We start from the raw sequence: 24304 nt of genomic DNA, 5'->3' as shown, positions 1-24304 counted from the left end.
CCAAGATCACTTCAATTAATGTCAGTGTTGCAGATTAGTTTTGTACTAAGTTTACTGAAGGACGGAATGTTAACACATTATTCTTCCATCCATTCAGTCAACTAAGAGAAATATGTTTCACCACCATGTTTAAACATGATTGTTTTGTAGAATAAGGCCTAAGGGATATTGACTTTAAGTTAATTAGAATTTGATTTAATGGATTTAGAGGACTTCGAATAAATCCTTTAAGCAGGTGTAATGCTTCTTGTAATAGTCTTGCTTATACTGAACTTGATAGTCAATATATAGAATATAAAAAGTAACTTCAGGTAACTGTCATCCTCAAACCTATAGTATCAGTGTGCACTCTTTCCTTTATGGAACAAGGAAATACACATTAAAAGCAATGGGAAATTACATAGTTTGAAGGGGGAAAGTACTGCTTGATTGAATAGATTTGCTCTCTTTTCCAAAGTCTAAGTTTACATAGTTCTGTCAGACACAGCTTTTCAATGATCATTCTTTGTTTCAAGGCGTTGCATATTTTAAGATATTACTTGCAATATTAGTGTTTGGCATTTTTTTATAATATAGGGACTGGAATACTAAATTTTAGTTTTCACACTGTAAATGTGCCATTCCGGTTATAATACATTCATCTTTCTTGCTAGCTAGTGTTGGCTGTAAGAATGTATCCTTCTTGAAGTATTCTTGCCAATAAAATTAATCAATATCTCTGATTAAGTCTTTTATAGTCACTTTACCACTAGTAGCTTATTTTTTCTGCTCTGATATTCAGACTCCAAAACAAATTAAATAAAGATACAGAAGGCCAAAGAGCAATGCAGAATTGTTTGGTCTCCTTTTCCAAAAAAAGGAAAATATAGTGGGATGCAAGACAAAAGAAATAACTTAAGCCAAAGAATAAGTAATGCAAAGATTATTTTATTAAATGATATGTAATACGAATCCAGATGACTTGAACAGAAGTTTATATTGAAAAGCCCCTGAATATACATGAGTACCCTCATTTGTTCCAAACTGTGAATATGAAGATCGGGATTATGAGATTTATCAGATTTTATTTTTTTCTGTAAAACCAGCAAGAACAATTTTATTACATGCTAATTTTCTTTTCTTGCCTGTGATAAAATTATATAGTGTCTAAATGATTAAGAGTACTTCTTTATTTTTAGAAATGCAGTGAATCCTCAATAAAGTCACCAGGATGGGAACAAAGACCCTTGCAGAAGTGCTGCAGCGTGACCACCACAGCTCACTTGTCCTGTCCCACATGGGTTAGGAAATCTGCTCAGTGGTTCTCAGCATCTCCAGTCTTCTCTCTTTTTGAGAAGCCTTTTAAATCTGATTAATGAATTTAATGGCTATTTGTTAAAGTCTACTTGGTTAATACATAGAACTAGTCCTGAAGATCAGGATGAAAAGAATCTGATTTATAGTTATTGATCACTTCCAGAAAAAGTCTTTCTGTTTTTCTAAAGACAAGCAGAGACACAAATTGAGGGCGAAGATGAATTTAATGCCTGGTGCTCTTTGAGATAAGGTAGTCGTATACACAACTATTTGTAGGCTTAAGCCCTGTTGTAGTTACAGTTATAAATACTTATCTGAGTGGTTTCAGTGAATGCAGTATGATTTCTAATGTGTTTGTATATTGGTTCCTGAGTGTAAAGGTGGGACTTGATCCTGAAATGGTTGTGCATTGTACAGCTTGATTCTGCATGATGCAAATGGCTTTGTTGTCAATTTGTAACTATTCTGGGCAGTAAAGGAGTTTTCAAAGCTTTGCCAAATTAATGCCCAAGCTGCCAGAACCAAAAATAATTAAAGGAAAAGTCAATCAAATATGCAAACTGAAAATTGCCAGATTTCTTAGTAGTAGTTTCTAATATTCTCTGCTTTCGGTAAATGTAGGCAATTCTTTAAACAGGACTAATGAACATAGTTTCTTTATCAATATAGGCTTTTCTTTCCTTTGTAAATTGTTACTCACACTGAGGAAAAGTAAATATCTCTTGGATATCTGTGTTCTTACTACTATGTGGTTAATAATTACTGGCAAAAAATCATCTCCAGTGGTGCTTCAGAAACTAAATAAGATTGTCATAATCTGCAAAATCAGCATACCTTTTTTACCAGACCCTAAAGATGATGAGATTTAGTGACGACTTGATGTGTATGGTACTTCCTCCTTTATTTGATTTCTTTTGCAGCATTGCAGAAGTCTGTGTAAGCAGGTCCCATTCCTCTTCAGTTGAGATGCACCTGATATTAACATTATCACTGGAGATATCTTTTAGTCATCCCACAGTCCCTAGTTCATCAGTAGCCTTCTGCCTCTGCCACTGATCTCATTCAAATGAATGAGAGACATGATGAAAGCAAGTGACTTTAGTTTCTGTTATTTAGTGGTTTTCTTTCTAGTAAAGTAAAACTACAGAAGTCAGGAACTCTAAATGGAACTGAGAGACGTGTAATTGGTTTGGGAAAACAGCACCAAATTCCTGTTAAAAAAAAAAAAGGACCTGAGTTTTTTGATCTCGAGGAAATGATAGGTCCATGTCTGAATTTTGATTGATCTCAATAAATAGACTCTGATCTGTAAGAGTTTGTCTCTTACTGAAATGCCACCACTGTGTGCAGACAGGCTATCTCTGTATCTTCTGTGCTCCCTGCTCCTGCTCCAACCGTTCTGTGTCCCCCAGTCTGTGGTGATTTCCAGGAGTTACACGTTTGGGTTGCACTGCTGTGATACGGCAGCCAGCCCTTCAGCCTGCTTTGCCACAGCAGTATCCAGATGCCCATGTTTGGTCTGTATGCTGGGTTAGAGATGCTTTAGAAATGGGAATATACTGGTCAATGCATTGTAACTGTTTACAGGGTGACTGGAAAACCATTATTTTTATATAGGGTTGATTAAATTAGCCAGCCACTTAGAGAAAACATTTTTGGCTAGTGCCTTGGTTTCCTTAAAATGCAGAATAAGGAATGACTTAAAATATGCTGCTTTATTACTGTAAACCATACATATTTGGTTTTCTCTGTAAAAAGTACCCATCCAAGCAGAATAAAAAAAATAAAAATAAAAAAAAGCCAGAGGGTTGGTTTGAGGGGCGGTACTTGGCAGGGAATGCGCCCAGGTGTGAGTGAGGGCAGGAGCCACAGGTGCACTCCTCCCGGTGAGGGCGTCTGCCAGTCTCAGGCGAGCAAAGGCTTCCCACTGTGAAACGAAACCAGTACAAACCAGGAAACAAAAATTCAACCTGTCCACGTCAGACTGCTGAGGAAGCAGGCAGGTCAGTTTGGTTAATCATTGCCAAGACAGACATTCACCACTGATCGTATGACCAGACCACATCTGAGATAAGAAAACATCCATCCTGAGCAGAAGGAATTGAAAAACCTCCCTTATTTACATGTTCTTGCTTCATTGTTTTTCTGTAACAGAAGAGGCTGCTCACTTTGCTGTTGCTCTCAGAGCTCAGCCCAGCACAGCTGTTGTGTTGCTTTCCTGTTCTGAAGAGGAAGTAAAAAATTCCCTCCACACGTGCGCTGGCACTTGAATGCTAGGTTTCACTCCCTAATTGGGAGCCGTCTGTAATGAGCTCTCCCCGGGACTCAGAGAGGAGCTTCCAGCTGTGCCAAGAGCTGTTTCATCTTGTGCCAGAGGAGAAGGGGGAGAAGAAGTCCACAAAAAGCTAAGATGTGGATGGTGCAAAACTTGGTCTAAGAGTCTTGCAACCAGGAAAAGAAGAAAAGCAGAAGCAGAGGAAGCAACAAAGAATCAGGATGGGAAACTTCTGCCAGAAACACTGTCCCTGTTTGGAGCCTTACCTTCCCTGCTTATTCTTTGGGACAAACTGTGAGCAGGAAGACAAAGGAGGCCAGATCTTCACCAACCTTGCTGTGGTAAAACCTGACGTCCAAGCAGGACAGAAGGACTTAGAGAGTAAGATAAAAGAGAAACCTTTACCTCCATTACCTGGCCAGGATCTAGCAAACATCTGCAACTTTGTGGCACTGTTCGACTACGACGCTCGCACTGAGGATGACTTGAGCTTCCGAGCTGGGGATAAGCTGGAAGTGCTGAATGCATCCCATGAGGGATGGTGGTATGCCAAGCTCCTCCTGCCAGAGGGGTCAGTCTGTCCTGGCCGCAAGCTCACGGGCTACATCCCTGCCAACTACATAGCTGCTGACCAGAGCATTGAAGCTGAGCCGTGAGTAACCCATGTGAATGTTATGTGAAATGAGACTCTTTTCTGTTATGTTAAATGGGCTTGAGACAGGAGGTCATGGCCTTTTCTCTTGCTGGGTAGTACCCTGCCACACTCAACCTCCAGTGGTACTAGAGGTGGTAGCACTAGTTGGCATCTGCAAGGAAAAGACACCATGGTGACAGGAAAATGAAGTACCAAAGACAGAGTGTGGAGGGGTTTTATTTTGTTTTAAATAATTTCCTTCTGTGATATACACTAATCAGTAGTTTAAAAATCATCTGGGATCATCAAGCTGGTTACTGCTGTGATGGTTCATTATTTTTATTTGTATAAGAGTAATGTGTATCAGATGATACCCAGAGGGTAGAAATATATGGCCCTGCCCTGAATAGTATTCAGCTTAACCAGCTTCAAAGTTACCAGTTAATCAGTCAAAGCAAGCTACCTTCACACCTTTTTATCTTCTAAATGATGGGTGAGTCCCTAACAGGTAAGTTTCTAATGGTTTCTTCTAGACTTCTTCGTCTCTGGAGGCAAATCTCTGCTCTCAGGACAGAATTAACTGCAGCAATTACTGCAAAGGGCAAAAGTGCATATAACAACAGAGTACAGATGAAGTTGTTAAACTTTCAAAAACAGTTTAATCATCCATCCCATCTTCTGCCCCTTCAAAACATGCCAGATCTTATTATATATTCTGAAATAGATCAGGAATCACACAGAATCAGTTACTTGTCTCCCTAGTGATGATGAGTAAGGTCTGAATCAGCCTGGGCTGCACTGTTACTTCTGTGTGTTGAAGTCAGAGGCAAAGTTTGCTGAAACAGGTCTGACTGCAGTTCCAGAGGTATGTTTTGACGAAAATTTTCACTGTTCCATAAGCGACATTCATTATTAGTCTCAGAATGAATGTTGACTTTAGGAGGGATGGTGATGCAGCCTTTCAGTTACATCTTATTTGGACCTGAAACATCATCTTCGACCTGAGCTGCCCACTGTACTGCCACAGGCTAGGAAAATTGACTCAGATATGATTATACCAGTCTTTTAACAGCTGTAGGATTTTTACTAGAGGCATTTTAGGGCAACTGTAAGATTAATCACTAACCTGAAGACCTTAATTTCCAGAATTTGACCAGCTGTTTCTATTTCTATATTCAGGCAGACAACATTTTTATGATCATCTTCAAAAACATTCTTCCAGCTGGAGAAATTAATCTGCAGGAAGGCATTTTCTGAATTACTAGACTCTAATTTAGCTCAGCTTGGCCTTTGTTCTCTTTCAAGAGTTAGTTTTCTTAGAAGCCACCAGATTTCTTCATGCTGTTAATACTTTGAAAGTAATTTTTCTCAGTTATATCTCTCAGCTCCTAATGTCCTTATCTTTCTATATCTAGAGTTTCAAATACAAAGTTAAGTTTGCCAAAGTGTATTATTGTATAACAATAATATAACCTCTGTTTTTTACTTGTTACTGAATCAATTTTATCGTGTTTTACTTTTTTATGTATTTTTCTCCCTTTTTAGTAAAGACTAAGTCAAGAAAACATTTTTCTCTATAGATTGTTAGAACACTGGAGAGAAAAAAATGGAGAGTTTTTCCAGCTCTCAGATGAAGTAATTTCTCCAAAATGAGCTTTTTATTTCACAACAAGATTAATGTGGCTTAAACATGTTGTCTTTTCTCAGATTTCTTTCTAAGTCACTTGGGTTTAGTGATCTTCATATGTATACAAGCCTGACTGCTGTCAGTTCACACACATATAATAATAGACTAATTAAGGTTAGAATGGACCTCTGCAGGAAAATTATTTGAAGAGTCATCCCAACTTAAACATGGCCAAAATAAAGGTAGACCTCTTTGCTTTGTTGGGCATTTTCAGTCGAGCTGTTCATCCTCACAATGAGGATTTTTATTGCTTTGTATCCAATTGGAAGATCCCTTGCTACAATTTCCTCCAAGAATTCCCTGTCACCCATCCACTGTAGTTTACACATCTGTGATCCTAGTGAAACCATAAGAGCAAGAGTAATCATGGTTTAAGAAACTACCCTGTTTTCCCTAAAGTAAAGATTGCAATTAGAAAAAAGATTGTTCTAGTGTCTCTTTAATTAAAATTTAAAGATTGGATCACTCTCTCTCTACCCCAGCTTAAGTTTATCTTCTCTCATCTCCCAATTGGAGTTTTAACTCCCTTTGGTGTTGGCCAACCTTTCAGGGCCATGATATAGACATTTGTGGACATACACTAGGTTTCTAATGTATCCTTGCATCCTGTATGGCAGTCCTTTATGGTCCCAGCGCAGAACTGACAAAGAGTGGAAGACTCACAATTTCATGTTCACTGGCCAAAATACACATTTACCATATGTTTGCAGTGTGTTTTTTATGCTTGCAATATTTGCCAGTTGATCAATAGTCTTTGACTTAATAGAATATACATTTTGTAGCACCAGCCAACTTCTGTACATCTGCGGAGACAACAGGAATTTTATTTCTGTATTGCATCTGCATCTTGTTAGACAAAGAAACACTGGCTATTCTGCTCTGAGAAACATACTTAATTCATGGTGTGATTCTTAGGGAGCTTGGGAAGAAAACCAGACTGATAACATTCTTTAGCAGCTGATTTCAGCATGTTTGTGTAGAAACTACTCTTAAAACTGCATTCACATGGATGCATGGCCACTCCATAAAGTCACTGCAACAAAGGAATAGAGGGGCATGAAAGGTTCTACAGTGAGAGATGACATGGCCACTCTGTAAGTTTAGCCAATAGATGCTTGAGATCTGTTTGCAGTGTAGTCAAATTTCTTTTGCTTAACATTTTAGTTTTGCCTGTGACCTTCAAGAGTATTAACAAGCAAATACATCCGTCCCTCTTTATAAACATGTTGACATGGTCCTTATTATAGAGACAGTTAGAGATCAGATAGTCCATCTGGATCTGTGTTGTGAGTTCTGGCAGAGAATAATGCTGGGTCATTGCTTGTTCTCAGCAAGTGCTGCAGCAGACCAGTTTTTCTCCTTGCTGGTGTCTGTGAATTTTTATCAGAGAGAAAAGCATCTTTTTTTTACTTTTCCTTGGTAAGAAAGAGAATGAAGTAAAACAAGAAGGAAAGTGAGAAACTTCTTTAGATAACAGTTTTTCTTCCTGGATGTCTCTGTCTGACACAACTGAGGTAGAGCTGATAAGGTGGATCAATATCTGGGGAAAAGGGCAGAAAGGATTTGCAATATCTTTTGTTTTGCAAAACAAAAAAAATAAACACTATTCATAACAAAGGCAATTTTCATGTATCCTTGGCTATCAGAACTGAGAAAGAATGAGACTTCTTTACTGTGTTGCTCTCCTCAGACCAAAGGTTATTGGTAGAAGTATGCTACAATTGAAGGGGGCATTATATATATTATATTTTGTTAGTGTATTTATATTATATAATAGAACTAAATTATATCAAAAGTCAAACACTTCTTATTTGTGCATGATTTCTTGTTAAGAAAAAAAAGCTCATGTTGCTTCCTTCCTTTGGCTTTAGTGATCTCTTCGTAGGTGAATGACTTGGATGAAATTAGTAACAATCTGTGTGAATAGGGGAAAAAAAAGGTAAATCCATGGCTTGAGTTCTGTCTGCTGCAACATTTCAGTCCAAACATGCTGCACACGATGAAATGCATTCAAGAACTGCACACCTGCTACAATGAAGTCTGTTTTGGACTGAGGAAACAAGGCCCTCCATTTTTATATTTACCAGCAAAGCATCTTCTCATTGCTGAGCTCTTATAGAACCTGCAGTACTTCTTGTACCAAAAACATCCTGTCAGGTGGAGAGCTATCAAAGGAATTGTGTTTAGTGTCTCTGGAGACAGGTGTGTTCTCCTGGCCTCACCTGGGGTAGGTGGGACAAGGGAGTTGGGGAGTGGAAGCATTAATTTGGCAAAGCATAGTCACATAGCGAACTTTCTCTTCGTGAGGAAATAAATCTGATGCCCTGAAAACATTATTTTAAATAATACCTGACCAAATGCAGACACAAACTATGCTAATGATAAATTAGCAGCTGTAAGAGCACTTGGTGCTTTTCTTCTCTCTTCATCACAGGTAGCAGTCAAAACCACGAGCCAGACAGATTTTTCATTTCTAAGGTAGTTTGAATGAGGTTGTATCTGCTGCATCCCATGAATTTGGAATGCTCTTCTTTCTGTGTTTAGACATATAACAATTATAATAAGGAAAACAAAAAACGTTATCGGATAGAGAATCACATTTAATTTGCACATCCAACAACGGATGATCAGAAACAATAACTTTACAAATACCAAAATCTGAATTAAAAGATAGATCTTCTTGGCAAAGAGTGTGACCTTCCTGTCTCTGTGCTCGTTTTCTATGTCTGTTATTCTGCACTACAAACAGGAACCATAGTAACACATTCACCTGCTCTGGTTCTATTACTGCCAGTTGTTTAAACTAAACAAGAAAATGACATAGTGCAAATTGTTCTGGACAGAAAATACGGCCCAGCTCTACAGTTAATTTTAATGAAGCAAAAATGAAATAAAACACCTCACTGCTGGAATGACACGAATTCTGGTTTTGATAAAGGAAAGACAGAGTGTACTTGGAGGGGGCTCTTGTCTGCCATCCTGATGGATCTGTTGAATGATTATTGAAAGAAAACTTACAATCTTAAAAACATAGACTCACTGAGGTTGAAAAAGACTTCTAAGATAATCGAGTCCAACCATTAATCAAGCACCACTGTGTTCACCACTGGCCCCAAGAGCCACATCCACATGCCTTTTGAACACATCTGGGCATGGTGATTCCACCAGTTCCTCAGGAAGCTTGTTCCAGTGCTTGACAATCCTTTTCATGAAGAAATGTTTTTTAATAACCAATCCCCTTCCTTGGAACAACTCTTCCTCTCTTCTTGTCATTTGTTATCTAGAAAAGACTGACCCCCATCTCACAACAACCTCCTTCCAGGAAGTTAGAGTAGGTAACTGTTGTAATTTACTAGTAGGTGAATTCCAGGTAGTTAATGAGATCACCCCTGAGCCCTTTTTTCTCTAGACTAAACAACCCCATCTCCCTCAGCTGCTCCTCCTTCTTGTGCTCCAGTCCCTTCCCCAGCTCCATTGCCCTTGTCTGGACGTGCTTCAGTACCTCAGTGTCCTTCCTGTAATTGAGAGAGTCCAAAACTGAACACAGGGCTTACCAGTGCTGAGTACAGAGGGACAATCACTGCCCTGGTCCTGCTGGCCACACTGTTGCTGATACAGGCCAGGGTGCCATTGGCCATCATTCATTCCATGTGTTCATGCCAGCATTATTGACACAGGACTGCTGTGCCAAGGGAAGCAAATCCGTACAAATTCCTAGTAGATTAGGTCAAAGAAGATCATAGCAATTACTTTTAACTTTTGTCAGTTTCAAAAATATTTCTTATCTTATATCTTATGTAGGTATTTCCCAGCTGGTGGAAACTGAGCCCCAGACCTAATCAATGAAACCTCACCAGTCAATTCCACAGTGAGCTTTTAAAACAACCTTCTGAAAGCAGAAGTGTCTTGTAGGTTATTTTTGTCAATCTCTGTAATTCCTTCACCTTCTGTTACCTGACTCAGCTTTAACTATTTCACACATTTACTGAATCTCAGTTACTATATGTGAACAATAAAGCTTTCATTGGGCTGACTTGTTTTAGACTTCCTGCAAAGTGAGGCTTTTGGGGTTTCACTGGTTCATGTGGGTCATTTTTCAAAGTGATATTTACAGTCAAAATGTCTAGAGGTTTTTTAAAAAGTGAAACCTTAGATTCTACTGAATATCTCAGAAAACTGAATGTAATCCACTGTGGTTTCTGTGTGCCCCCTCTCTCTTGCTCTCATAGTTCCTTATTCTGTCACAGTACAAACTCCAGAATCACCACTAACCTTTGTACTGAAATGAACGTGTAGAAATTGTTCATCGTTAACATAACTACACAAAGTACTAGTAGGTTGCATGTACTTGGAACCTGTCCAGTAAAAAAGTCATTCTTATATACTCTTTTGGTAGAAAAGGTCTCTATCACCAAAATATGTATTTAGTATAAAACAATGAAAAGCCTGTATGTGAAATTCCATCTTTTCTTTCAATTGATACACTTTATCTATGGGGTTTTTTCCATGTGTGCATACATGCGTACACACAGTCAACACAGAGAAAGTTTATAAGACTGTTATTTTTAAGATCATGCAATACACGCAATACCGTGTGAGATGAGATGTGTATTGCAAAGCTAGGTCATGTTTTTGATTTTTTTTTGACTTGGGAGTGCCTTTTTCGAATTGAAACAATGGAATACTCCAAAAAGCTAATTAAATTAATAGTTTAATTTCTTTAATGATGGTTAAGCATTCCAGTGCTGTCTTCAAGCACATATCAAACTTTGACTTAGTTTCTGCTTATTTCTTAAATATTCAAAGACTATACTGAACACAAAAGGAAATGGTTTACCAAACTTAAAATGACCAATTTTTACAAATGGCAGTACTATTTATACATCCATGTGCATATCCACGTCCAGAAAATGTGTCTCTGCTCAGAAAGTAGAAAGAATTATGGCATTGTAGATGACTAGTTCATGAAAACTTGTCTAATTAAGGTCACCTATTTTCTGGCAATGTGTTTTTCTACATATACATGACTTTGTCTATTCAAATTCTGAGAAATTAGGAAAATTTATCCTACCTTGTCTTTATTCAAGATTATTGTGAGTATTATATATTATAATCGTTAGCTACTAGTTTTCATTACCCTATTATGAAGAATATGGCAATGAATCCTGTCAACACCAAATAAAATGTCCTTAAAACACATCCTGCAGACAGCCAGTTAGCTTTCCCTAAGGCTTGGTGGCCCTTACAGTGCCTTTAAAAAAAAAAAAAAAAAAAAAAAAAAAGAAAAAAAAGAAAAAAAGAAAAAAAGAAAAAAAAATGGCCACATCCGGGTTATAACAACTCAATAGTCCTGTTTGGTGGGGTTTTTTCCAACTCAGTAGGAATAAGCATTGTGCATGCTACCATAGATTAGTTGTGTTTGAATAATGTTGTTGGCAAAAACATTCTCCAGGTATTGTACAATGTTTCCTCAATAGTTGTCTTTGATGACTCTCTGCCCAGGACAATACAGAGCTGTGCAGAGCTGAGTGATCTCTGAGCAGGTTTAAAACTGAAAAATAGTAACCAACAGTTCAGCCAGGCTAAGAAGTCCTAAAGCTGGGTTCTTTTAAAATAAACTAGGTCAGTTATCTCTGTGAAGAATTATTTTGTCACATGTGAAAAGCACTGTTGGTTATAGAAGACTTTCTTTGTGTAAGATTCTATCTGGACTGAAGAGATTAAGACATAAAAACATAAGAGATACCCTACAAGGTCAGACCAATGGCTCCCTCTAGCCCCATTGCTTTCAGAAAGGGTTTTGTGAAAAGTGCACAAGCCCATCTACTTTCTTTGGTCTCTTACCTTTGTACTTCACCACGGGCTGGAACTGTTGTATAAGCAAAGTCAAAGGTACATCACTGCCACGTCTAATTACGGACCTATTGTCAAGTCTGCTTAGCAAAACCATAGGTGTTGACACTGCACAATTCCTCATTTCTGTTGGTGGGCAAAGACCAAGCTATCAGGACAAAGAAACAACCCCACAAAAAACCCTCTCATATCTGCAGAAAGTTTTATATTTCTAAACAAATGTTTGGCTTATTTTTTTCCTGGATTCTTGATTGCTTAGTCATGAGTGACACACAAAAAAAGGCATGCTGAAAATAAATAGGCACAAAAGGAAATGGTAGTACAGCACAGTCCCTGTGACATTCAGGGACTGGTCCTTTACAGTTCTCACCTATCAGCCCTATCTACACTAATGCCTCTAAGTCAACCCAGGCTACAGGCATCAATGACTTTACCCTTACAGATTTATCCGTAAATTAATTTTGCTCCCTACCAAAGATGCAGTGCTAAACCCAGGATATGTCCTGTTATTATCCTAAAGACATTATGTCTTTAGAATAAGCCAACATGAGGCTATAGCAGACATTGCAAAGATTTTGATACTGAGCAGTCTTCCAGCGGCATAATTTAGATTACACAAAATTTACCTGCACTTTAATTTTAAAAGAGGCTGGTAGAGAAAATACGATTCATCAGACTCAGATGCTTTTCTGTAGTAAAATCTTTTGTTCTTTTTCAAGCTGTGTAATCAGGGTATGCAAAGCAGAGAAAGAATATAACTCAGTGGATAATATTTTAAAAAAAGGACAAATATTTACTTCTCTGTGTAAAAGTCAATTTTCAGTTATTTTTAAACAATACTATGTAGGATATATTTGAAGGCCGTTTTTGTGTTAAAACTTTAAAAATAAGAAATTAAACTTATCTCATACACATAACATAAGAACTTTGTCTTTCATCAGAATTTTCTTAAATGTTGGCATTCAGGTTTTCAACTCATATTTGTGTAAAGAAAGCCATTAGTGTTATAAGAAATTAGAAAGAAAATTTACATATTTGTGGTTTTCAGTTTTCCAGACAGGCCTAGAAATCATCTGGAAATAGCTTTTAGAATCTTAGAAGATCAAACAAAATATTTATCATGAAAAAAGTATTCCTTTTCTCTATCAATTAAACCACATAGAAATACATACTTTTTTTTCCCCATACTGATACACTAATCTTAATCAATAACAACTGTAAAAACAAAGCAGTGATTTAAGTGGTAAGTTATAGCTCCATGAAGGATTGCATTAATTGGCATTCCACTATCTCTGTGCAGAGTACTCTATAATACTTTATATTCTAAATTTATCTGCAGTAATGTCAGTAAGAATCTTTCCTTAGCTTTCTCTCACTAAATTAGATATATTTCTAACTTAATTAACAATTTTTCCTGTATTTCTAGCATAAAAAAAAAATTCAGCACAGCTTTTTAAACCTCACTGCAAAAGAAGAGAAAAAAAGAAATCCAAGACTTATATATGGGAATGAACAGGTACCATGGACTTCAGAACTCACCCCAGTTTTTCTTTTGAAATTAGTAATCCTTTCAGTAAGTGGCAGTCTCTGTAAGGGAATATGGAAGGAGTCTTTGCTCCTCTAAGGGTGTGTAGTGAAGGGAGCCATACACAAGAGCACACAGATAAACCTGAGGAATGGTGGTGATGAGGAGGAGCTGCTCAGTTGCACTGACAGAGAAGGGTATGTGGAGTGTGGGAATATTTCTTTTTCAGGATTATCTGAGGACCTTGCCAGCAAGGAAAGGGAGGGAAACAAACACACCATCACCAAACCTGGCAAATTAGTGTTAACAAAGACAATAACCAGAAACAAACTCAGTCACACTAGCTGATGAGCTATCAGGAAATGACAAGCAAACTCAGATTATGCAGCTGATAAAGATGTAAACCTGGGAGTTCAAGATGTTAAGTGAATGTATGATTGAAAATTTTCTTGTTGAGTTTCCCCTGGTGTTAAGTCAGTTCATGTTATCTGAGTTCTCTGTACCGTGTTAACATTGAGGCTACCTCAAGATTTCTACTTTATTCCTCGGTCATGAACATCAGAATTATTGTTACTTTTACAGTATATTATGTCAGTATAGAAGTACAAACGTATACAGGTACTACTGACATTGATGAAAGATTTTGCAATGGTATTTGAAAAACTCTATGCAGCAGAAATAGGGTCTCAAGAATGTATTTTAAGTTTGGGAGTTTTTAAAGGAGGTGAATATATGGCTGTATTTCACACCCCAAATCCTAAAGCAATGGATGCTAAAGACAGTGAGACCTTTCACTGACTCCAAATGCAAGTCAATGTAGCAGAACAAGGTCTGAATACAATGGAGCCCTTATTCAGTGCAAAATTACAACAGAGAAAAAATGTTGACAGTTGACTTTAATTTCTTAAATGGGACTTGTTTAACTAAAACATCACAAAAAGCAATATGATATCACTTTCACCTACTGTTTGTCTTCTCATATAGAGGAATTTCAGAGCAGATTAAATAATACAGCATGAAGATGACTAATATTGTGGAGAATTAATATAAATGTTAAAATTAATGACACAATAGCAAAGCAGGGACTCACAAAATGAGATGAATTTATGGATATTCCCAAAAATTAGTCCTATCAGATTCTGATTTGGTTCCTTTTGTGCAGTGAACCCAGTATTGGGTGAGCTATGCTAAATTACATGCTCATGCACTTCTCCATGTAATACTATTCCTAGAGGAGAAACAGTCACTTCCAGTCATTACTGAGTGCAAGACTAGCCAAAGGTGCAATGGTTTGTCATCCTGCAGTAGACATGCAAATCAATTGCCATGTTTGCAGCACGGTCAGCTGCCATAATCAACTACTGAAAAATTAATGTAGTACTATTTGTAATTCCTTACGACACAGTCAGGTGACAGTATGGTCATGGCCCACTGTGTCCTTGTGGGAAAGGTTTACACACAATGTGTCACAGATTTTCAGACTAATGCACAAGTAATCTTGGTGTTTATGTTTACAAGACAGTAAATTTGTTTAGAATGGAAGTGGAAATGCCTGCCATTCAGGAGGGCTTAAACCAACTTACTCACTGTTGAATTTTTCTTTATCTAAACAATCCCACACAGTTATTTTACTGTAAAAGCCTGTGAAGTCCTGACAGGCCCTTTATTTAGGGCACAGCTCATTATTTGTTATGCTGAAAACAATGGTGTAATGCAAAACAAATATTTCTTGGACCAAAGGGACTTTAAGGGCTCAGAATCCTTTTTTTTGATACATCTGTTGCCTTCTTCACAGGAGAGAGTAATCTGCAGTTTCTTCATCTCTGCCCCAGTGATTTTTTAGTGCAACCTGGGGCTATTTTTGGGTCTCAGATACACATAAGGTCAGTCTGCCAGGGTAGGTAGGAGTTTTAGGTTTGCAGCCATTGAGATTGTATGGAGTAAGCTACTGTTCAGTGTTATAGTCCAGTTGTTGGTGATTAGTCAATTGAAACCATCTGTATTTAAAGACTTTAGAGTCTTAAAAAGTCTTAAAACTTTAAAATTTTAAGACACAATGAAAGTGTGCTGAATCTGTTCCTTCAGTCTACAAGTAGAAAGACTTGTTTTTGGCAATAACCTGCAAATTCCCATCTTGCTACGAAGAAATGGTAGCAAAAGTAATGCCTAATTTTGGTGCTAGGGTCACAGACATTTAGTCCCCAAAATATTATATTTATTAAGGTGCTGTGTTTTCAGTATTACAGTATTTAAACATCTATGCAAATTGTAAATTCCAGCAAGTTAGTGACCATAATATATTAGAAACATAGGTTTAAATTGCCTTGTTTTAGCTAAAGGTGCACTTTTACACGGATGAGCGTATCACTTGAATTATAGTGCGCATATTCATTATCAAATAAGTATGGGACAAGAAAAGGGGAAAATGTCTCCTTTCTCCTGGAAGAAAGAAGCAGAGAGGTTTCTCAAAAGTCCTTCATTTTAGCTTTGTATGAAATCAAAATATGCCCTGAAACAATGTGAAGGGTATTGCTTGGTTTTATCTTGTGTTCAGATAATGTAATCACTTCTGTACAAAATTAAAAGAAAAAAAAAGGGTTATATTTTGTTGGAACTTCCATTTGAAAATAGAAACAAAAAACCCTTTATATTTTAAAATTATTGAAACTGAGTGCCTTCCCAAATTATACTATTATATTTTGTTTAAAAATAGATGGAGAAGTATAATTTAATTCTCTTTCCCTTTTTGCTTCTATGCCTCTTCTCATATCTCTTCTTATATTCTGCCATCTCACCAATAAAACTCTCTCAAGTCTAACATAAATTTAGTGTTTCTGGAAAAACACCAACCAGTCAGCTATATCTGCTGACAGGAACACTAGGAAAATGTTATCCAAAAGCCAAGAGTAAAATGGGATCTGTTATTTTCCAAAACTGTATTTCACACTGTAATGGTTATTCAAAGAAAAATCGCAATGTTGATCTCAAAGTGTGGAAAATACAGTGAAACTTAGAGTGTGTTGCTACAGACAGTCACTTTCAAACATACAGACAGACTTTTTAAAACATCAACTAGTGTTGCTCTGTTGCTTTGATAGATCTCTGCTGCTTACATAGTGTAGAAATGATCCTTTATTTACGCAACTATTTTATACACATCTATTCACATGTTCTATGTTTTTCTCTGTGGAAAGAAAAACAAACTTATTCCACCCACTGTGAAAAGCTTCAGAAGCTCCAAGTCCCACACACAATGCACACAAGATAGTCTCCATTTTAGTTTGTGATAAGTTATTCAACAACAGGATTCTGAGCAATATACATGACTCAGTTCTTTCTGTATGAAGCAAATTCACTGTAGCTGCCAAAGGTTAAGTGTGATGCCTTATATAATCATTCCTGGAAACCTGAATTTCTGGTTTCACTTGGAGGGAATTAGATTCCAATTGTGGTAAATAAGTAGTCAGAACTGTGCTGAGTCACTATACATAAACAGTTTAAATGTATTTTTATTTCAAGTCCGAGTCAGGTACTCTGCATTGTGTTAAGATCTCTGATGATTTACTTATGTAGACAGTGAAAGGTGATGTTGCATAAACTTTTTTTAACAACCTCCCCTGACTCGCTTTTTGCTGATGGGACTTTGGTGAATGAGGTTTAAAGCAATGACTTCTAGACAATAAATATATGTGATGAAAAGTAATGTTAAAGTATTCTTTTGGCAAGTACAAAAATGAGTGGTGTGATGAAATAAGAAAGTGAAAGAGAAAATATCTGTATAGAGCAATCCTCACAGTGGGAGTTTGTGAAATTGTTTCAAGAGATGTTCTATAAAATTGTTTTCCCAGGTAGAACTGAAATGGCTGCCAAAGGCCAGGCTCCCTATGGGAGCAGAGTAAGATGAAAACCAGCATTTGGCTGAGCAGTGCAGCAGCTCAGGCTATAGCTGCTGGGCACTGAATTCAGTCCTGAATTTTGTCTTTCTTTTCACATCATTGCCTACTAACTCTTTTTGCTCTCAATCCATCCACTTGCTAATATTCTATGGTCCTCACAGCTTTGAATTTTTACTGTCCTGTTTTATCCCTTCCTCCTGCAATGTCCTATGACTTCCTTTACCATTAGCTTTAAATTCCTTCCTCTTAAATTTTGTCCTTCCATGTACCCTTCAGTATCTGATAATAAATGACACTGAGAGACAGATAGAATAAAAAATTATCTCAAGCATGCCCGTAGAAAGAAGTAAGGAGGAAAGGCTGTGCCTGAAACCCAATCTTAGGTTTTCTGAATTCTGCCCAGTTAAAGTCTGCAAGCCCTAGAGATATCCCTGACTTTTCTCTGTGTAGATTCTTATGCCATTTATGGGAAGGTTTGTGTTTTTAAAAATACTCTTGAAAGGAATCTTGCTGGCAAGTGTTCATCTTCATGGTTTAGCCAGACTAAAGATTTTTCTGGTTTTGGTTGGTTTTATCTCATATATTTTGGGAAGTTTTGTTGTTTTTTTTTTGTTGTTGTTGCTTTGTTTTGTGGGGTTTTTTAATTGTTTTTTTTTTGTTTGTTTTGTTGGGTTTTTCCCCCCTGGAAACAGGGATCAGATTCACTGTAGACTATACAGGGAAAAACTGAAGAGCCAGCACTCACCACCTACTCTCTCCTTCATGCACACACCTCATCATTTGTAAAGCACATTTTTTTCTTAATTGTGTTATATCTGGAAAGTTTTCATCTATGCCGTGATATTTCCTAACTTTCTGAAAAATCATCTCTTGAAGCAATGCTATTACTTCATTAGTCTTACAATTAAAAGAATCTAATATTTTCTATCAGAAGAGCTTGTTTAGTTGTTTTTCCAGTTTTTTTAGAAACTTTTCCAGACTTTACCTGACTGTGTTTGAATTTTCCAGGATTGATACCAGGCACGGGTGAGGCACAGGCTGCCTCTTTCTCTGCCTGGAAGCAAAAAATGCGGCTCAGAACAATACAAGAAAACTTTTGTTAATGGATGTTGGAGAAAGAGCTTGATATTTAGTAGGGATTGCTGCACTGTGTGTGCTTTTTCGCTATCTAAGAAAACTTTGCTTCAAAATCACCAAGGCTTTGAAAATATAATTAGACTTTACATGTAGTAACTGAACATATTCATTAAAATTTGGCAGTTGCATTCTCTATTTCTAATATTTTGGGAAAACCCAAAAGTGCTTGGAGCCTTCCTGTCAGCATAGAGAGGACTTGCTGGTGGCTTCCTTGGTAAAATTCTGCCCCTGTTTTTGCAGTGTTCTTTACCCGCAGCCGACTGCAAACCTGGCATGGATTAAAAGCTGGTTCAGCAGCCCTCTTTGTCCTGCATGGATGACAGCAGTGAAGAGTGGTGCACACAAGCCTGTTCAGGTTTCCGTATGCTGAGTAAGGGCAGTGGTCACAGGGTGGTCATATGATGAAAGTAGTTGAATAAGACCCTGGAGGATCTCTCTGTCTCTTTCTCTGTCTCTTTAGCTTTCCATGCATCTCTCCTTGTCTTCTGTGGCACAGAAGTTAGCTGCTATTGCTGCCCAAATAAACCACTACATATTGCAGAACATTAAATTCCCTGAAAGGCATGCCCTGGACTTTTCAAGTTGGACATCCAAAATTAGTAGAAAATACTCATAGTATTTTCGTATTGTCTTAGTTCCTTTCTGGGCTGTTTCTCCACTGCAGAAAGTATATTACAAAGAAAAGAGCCACAAAAAGAGTTTAATGAATATTTGTAAAGTATTTGGATATTACAGTCATGAACACTATAATAGAGGCTGCTAGGAAAGAAGCCATTAATGTAATTTTGTAACTGGCATTGAGAGCAGATGCTAAACAATGTAAATTGTTTAAAACAGTAAATGAACTCTATCTATGCAATGACAAAACAAAATAGAGGGTAACTATTCAATGAGCAGCATTCATATTAACACTGTAGGGAGCACTGGATATGACCATGTAATTAAAGATGGTATCTCAGTGGATCTTCTGAAAATGGCTGAGTGGATGCCATGAAAGTAATATTAACATTGTCATCTCCTAACTTAGAAGTACTTGAGTGTGCAGTTACAGCTTTCTATGACAGTAGATTTTGAGGCATTTAAAATGTAAACTTCATATGCTGTTGGAGCTTTTCTGTATTTGTTTTAGCTCTTACACGAGCTCTCTTCATTTTAGAAGAAACTGGGATATATGTGGTTTCAGTATAGACAGTATCTGGGTTTTTTTGTCCTCAACCAAAAATTTTGCTCTAAATGCAGTTATTCTGCTTTTCTCAGTCAAAAAAATCTATTCTCCTCAGCCTAGTACTACAGACACAGCGTACTTAAGTTAATCTTCTGGAGGGCCAGATAACATTTTTGTCAGCACCATTTTTTCCCTAATGGAGACTTCTGGTTGAGAACTACAAGAATTTCAACAAACCCTCTCAGCTGTTGACATTTAACAGCCTCATGAGACTTACCCTAACATGAGAAAAGAAATCCCAGTTGTAAACACTTACAAAAAGTGAGAAGCAAGATGCCCTTATGCCACAAAGTTCTGATCCAGGATAGAATTATGCTGTTCATTTTAACATCTTCAACAATTTTTGAAAATAAATATTATGTGATAGATTCGCTGTTATTCATTCTGTTATTTCTTCATTTTATTTTTCAGCATTTTTTGTCCCTTTTCCACTCTCTTCATTCCTGTTGTAATGATCACATCTATTATATATGGTTATACCTTTCTGCTAACTCAGCCCTCAGAATTTTTGCTTTCAATTGAACATTAACAAAATTAAGAGTATGTCTCAGACCTCTGCTTTTAGCCTTATCTTACCTCCAGTGTCCTGCAACTTGAATGAAAAACTGAAATAATACCCTCCATATCCAAGCTACAACTACTTATTAGAGGAAATTCAGTGTCTTCAGCTATGACGTTGTGGAGTTAATTCTGACTTTTCTCCTATATATATTAAATCTATATAATGGTAGAGGATGAAAGTGGGAAACTGTTTAGCCTTAAAGGAAATGGGTGAAAAATTTTCATATCATTTTGTCTGCTGGTTTTCATTTGGAATAACAAAAGAACATTGAGGGATCTGCTGAGATTTCCATGAAAGTTAAAAAATTGCGGATGTTATTTCAGGGTTGGTGTTTAGCTTGGTCATGAGCACCTTACCCATATCCCAAGGGGGGATGCTCACAGAGTCCTTAATCATAAAGTCACAGTTTCTCTTGGAGCACAATTGTAAAGGAGCTGCCCAAGGAGTGACATGTCCAAAGAAATATTTTTTCTGGCCCATTAGTGGGGTGCTTTGGTTCTGCACACACCTTGTGTTAGGGTCAGGATTTAGCATGTTAGGGATTTAGGAGAGACCAAGAAGAGAGGTTGAATGTAGGGATGTGTGGGGTCTGTGAAAGGGGTGTCCAAGGAATGGCAGGCTGCCAAAAAAATATTTCCCTTGAGAGCTGGAGCATGGCTAGGAATCCTTTTTTGGGAGGAAGTTAATTCTGAATGTTGGATAGAGTTAATTTCAGGACAGAAAAAGCCCACAGTTCCCAGATTAGTTGAGATCTTCTGTAAAATCTTCGGTATCTATCTCAGATAAGTGCATTGCACAGATTTGATCAGAGGGGGATTTTGCATTAATGAGAAGGAAGAAAACTCATTTGCATGCTCTTTCTTTTTGTTATAGGGATATTTGTGGGTTTTGTTTTTTTCCACTGGGGCTTTTGTCCTTTTCTAGGCATATTACCAGGCACTGGAAATTTTGCCAGTGATTTACCATTGGAGAGCTTTCCCTCTGCATTTTTCTTTGCTTTAGCTCTTGGCCCATGTTACTCTTCCTCTCTTCTACTGTCCAACTTGAAAGTTCCTGCCATATCTTCCTGCTGTAAGAAGAAAAGTGGATAAGTAGGAGTGACTATTTTAATTTTAGTGGATTTTTGTGTAACAAAGCACTGGGGTACAGAAAGCAGAACCAGGTGAATGGAGCTTTGATGTTTAGATGGAGATCAGCAGCTCACTGCACCTTGGAGGACAGAAAGCTTCTCAGGAAAGGCAGTGATGCAGCCAGATAGCACTACCCAACTTTGAACTCACGACTCCGTTGTAACTCAAACTGGGCTGAATAAGTAGGCAGGAGTGAGTGTAAGGAGACATGATCTCTGTTTCTTAAAAAAATTGCCCTTCAAGCATAACCACCAGCATTCAGCTAGATGAAGATTTCCTTTGCTGGAAGAAGGTATTTAGAGGTCTCAGTAGTGATATTGTCACCATCAGGGAACATGCCATGACAAAACCTGCTATGATCCATGCTGTGATATGGTGATGGTTAATGTGCTGGTGGAACTGATGGCCAAAGCAGATGTGATTACTACTCTCTCAATAAACACAACAAATCACACTGGTATTCCAGTATTGAACATCATCTGCAACAAGTGACAACTGTGTTTGTTATGGACCTATATGAAGGTCATGTTTTCTGTCTCCAAAGTTGTCTTATATGTGGTGGCCAAAATGACCTGGAAGTACCCTGGAATTTCTAATGAACATATCTCCAATAGTTACGAATGATGGTGTAAGCAAGGGATTCAGAGGAAACTGTTAGAAACAATCCCCCAAAAAACAGATCTGGCATTCTACACTTAAAAGGGAACTGAGGTGTTGGATGCAGTGTTGGCCAAGAAAGCATGTTCCTGGGTCTTGCTGTCAGAAGAGTGCTATTGTAGCACTAGCCAGACAGCTCCTGCTAGAAATGGAAAATTGTGCCCAATTCTGAATGCACTCATTTGTGCCATACCTGGTAATCTACTGATCCAGCATAGTCATGACCTAAAGTGACGTGGCTGTGAGCTGTAGTTCAGACTGATACAGTGTAAGAATTGTTAATTCAGATTTCTCCTGGACTGTCTGGTGCCAACTGCACTGAAGTCAGAGAAGTTACTTAACTTGCTCAATGGATAGTGCTTCATGTTTAGTTCTTGTTTTCCAAGTGCTCTGTTCTAAAACTTTCATCTGTCTTTGAGCTATAACACATGAATAGATTTACGAAGAATTGGGTGTTGTTTTGGTCTGACCTTCCTAACCTGCAGAGCAATATCTCAAGCTGAGCAATTACTTTGATTCATTATTACTTTTTAGAGCACTTTTCCCTCCAAGATAAAAACTTTGGATGAAGTAAAATATTAAGCCTTTTGAAGCATAAGTTCAATTGCTAGAAATTGAAATAAGCTCTTCATGCTTTATAAAAGGAATTTAAATTTCTATTACGCTGAAAATAGTACTTTAAATTCAGACGTGCTTTAGTTAAAAAAAAAAAAAGGAATAACAAATTAAATTATTTGCTTTGAAGTTAAGAGATGGTTTTTTTCACATTCAGTATTTTGGTACTGTATAATTATTATTGCAAACCAAATGGCTTTGAACTAAGAATCAAATATTCAAGTGCTATTAAAAGCAATTTTCCCTGTATTTTTCTGAGATATTTTAATCAGTTCATATAAAGTGAGGTAAATGAGGTAATACACAATATGTGTCCACTTCTCACCCTCCATAATAATTGCTTCAGTTACACTTACCTCGACTAATGCTGTTGCTCTAATTATCTTATGCTGCAAGTTAGGATGTTTTTAACTGCTAGGCTTATCTAGAGTCAGAACCTACATACTATACATCCTCTATATAACCTTTAATGGTAATTTCATATCGATTTAAGTGAAGTTCTTCCAGCCTAATAAAAATAAGCATATAAGATGAAATGTTTTGAAATCAAAGAAGCAGATACTTATTTTATTATGCCTAAATGCAACACACTTATGTGCATATTATTTTCCTAGATCATGGTTTATGTTGTAGACATGGTTTTACATACACAGAGTAATAGTATATTAATTTATGTTTCCAAAATAAACCAATGGTTTCCTCTAGTTGTATAGGTTGTACTACTGCTCAAGTTTTCAGCTTTAGAAATTTGAGTTATTAACAGTGTATATTCAAATGTTGAGTCACATAAAGACTATATGTTGACTATCTTGACCATAAAATCCATTCTTGCTAATGATGGATTGGGAACTCTTTTGGGTTTGGTACAAAATTAAATTCTTTTGAAAAAGTGCTATCCTTGTAATCCAAGAAGAAATGAGACAAAAAAATCAAACATTTTTTCCTATACACTCTTATGAGGGTCAGTCACTTTGGACATTATTGAGTGATATATAATACTTCAAGAGGAAAAATATCAAATTTATTTTTGCTCATATAGTTTGTTAGATTTCATATGTTTGTCTCAGAGCAGGTATATTTAGATATTTCAGAAAGATTCTAATTCAGATTTTAGGGCAGACAGATTTTCATTGGGACTTTAATACAGTTGAACTTGTACTCTCATTTCTTTGACATGAACAGTAGTCAAGGATTTGAACATTTATTGATTACTTAGTTTTCTACAGTCTAATGAATGAATTAATTAAATTAATTAGTTTAATTAATAAACACATTTAACTAATTAAAAGTACTACTAACACATTCCAGCTTTCTAGTGAGATTACTTTGCTTGCCAAATATGTATCAAGACCTATTTTATCCAAATCATCTTGAACTCAGCCGACAGAAATATGGTCTCGAAAATCTGTCTTTAATTTTCTTTTGTTAATAAAGCATATTCAGTGTAGGTTAGTTCTGTCTGTATTTGCCTCTTTTTATTTCCTCTTGGTTAATACAAACCCATTTATCAGTCCTCACGCTTGATCAGCTAAGGTATCACCCAGTATTCTCATTTATTTCCTCTATTCCTCTTGATGACTGCAAGACTTGCAGATATCAAAATAATTTGTTGAGGACTCTGTCTATACTTTTCACTAGTAATTGACAAATCTAGTAGGCAACTTACTTGTGGAGAATTGATTTATGTTTGAAGTTTGTATAATAGTTTCAGCTATGATTAATTTAAAAGGAATTCTCCTATGAGCATATGGCATATTTCTGATACCTATTTATTATCATTTGCTTCAAATAAGAGGTGGAGCTAATCTCGGA

The 24304-nt window shown here is 37.0% G+C and overlaps 1 protein-coding gene across 2 annotated transcripts in view; it reads left to right on the top strand.

Annotated features, from left to right (window-relative positions):
* Positions 1–3315: 3315 nt before the first annotated feature.
* Positions 3316–24304, top strand: part of FRK (fyn related Src family tyrosine kinase) — a 49617-nt gene continuing 28628 nt past the window's right edge. Inside the window, exon 1 of one of the 2 annotated variants that reach the window (XM_058836626.1) lies at positions 3316–4223. In XM_058836626.1, coding sequence (XP_058692609.1) covers positions 3793–4223 — 431 coding nt within the window. In that variant the 5' untranslated portion in view covers positions 3316–3792. The remainder of the gene's footprint in view (positions 4224–24304) is intronic. The other variant, XM_058836625.1, reaches the window with a different exon arrangement.

This window comes from Poecile atricapillus, chromosome 3 (genome assembly GCF_030490865.1).
Source record: "Poecile atricapillus isolate bPoeAtr1 chromosome 3, bPoeAtr1.hap1, whole genome shotgun sequence".
NCBI classification, from domain to species: Eukaryota; Metazoa; Chordata; class Aves; order Passeriformes; family Paridae; genus Poecile; species Poecile atricapillus.
The sequence above is the reverse complement of the archived record's forward strand: the minus strand, read 5'-3'. Positions and strand labels throughout refer to the sequence as shown.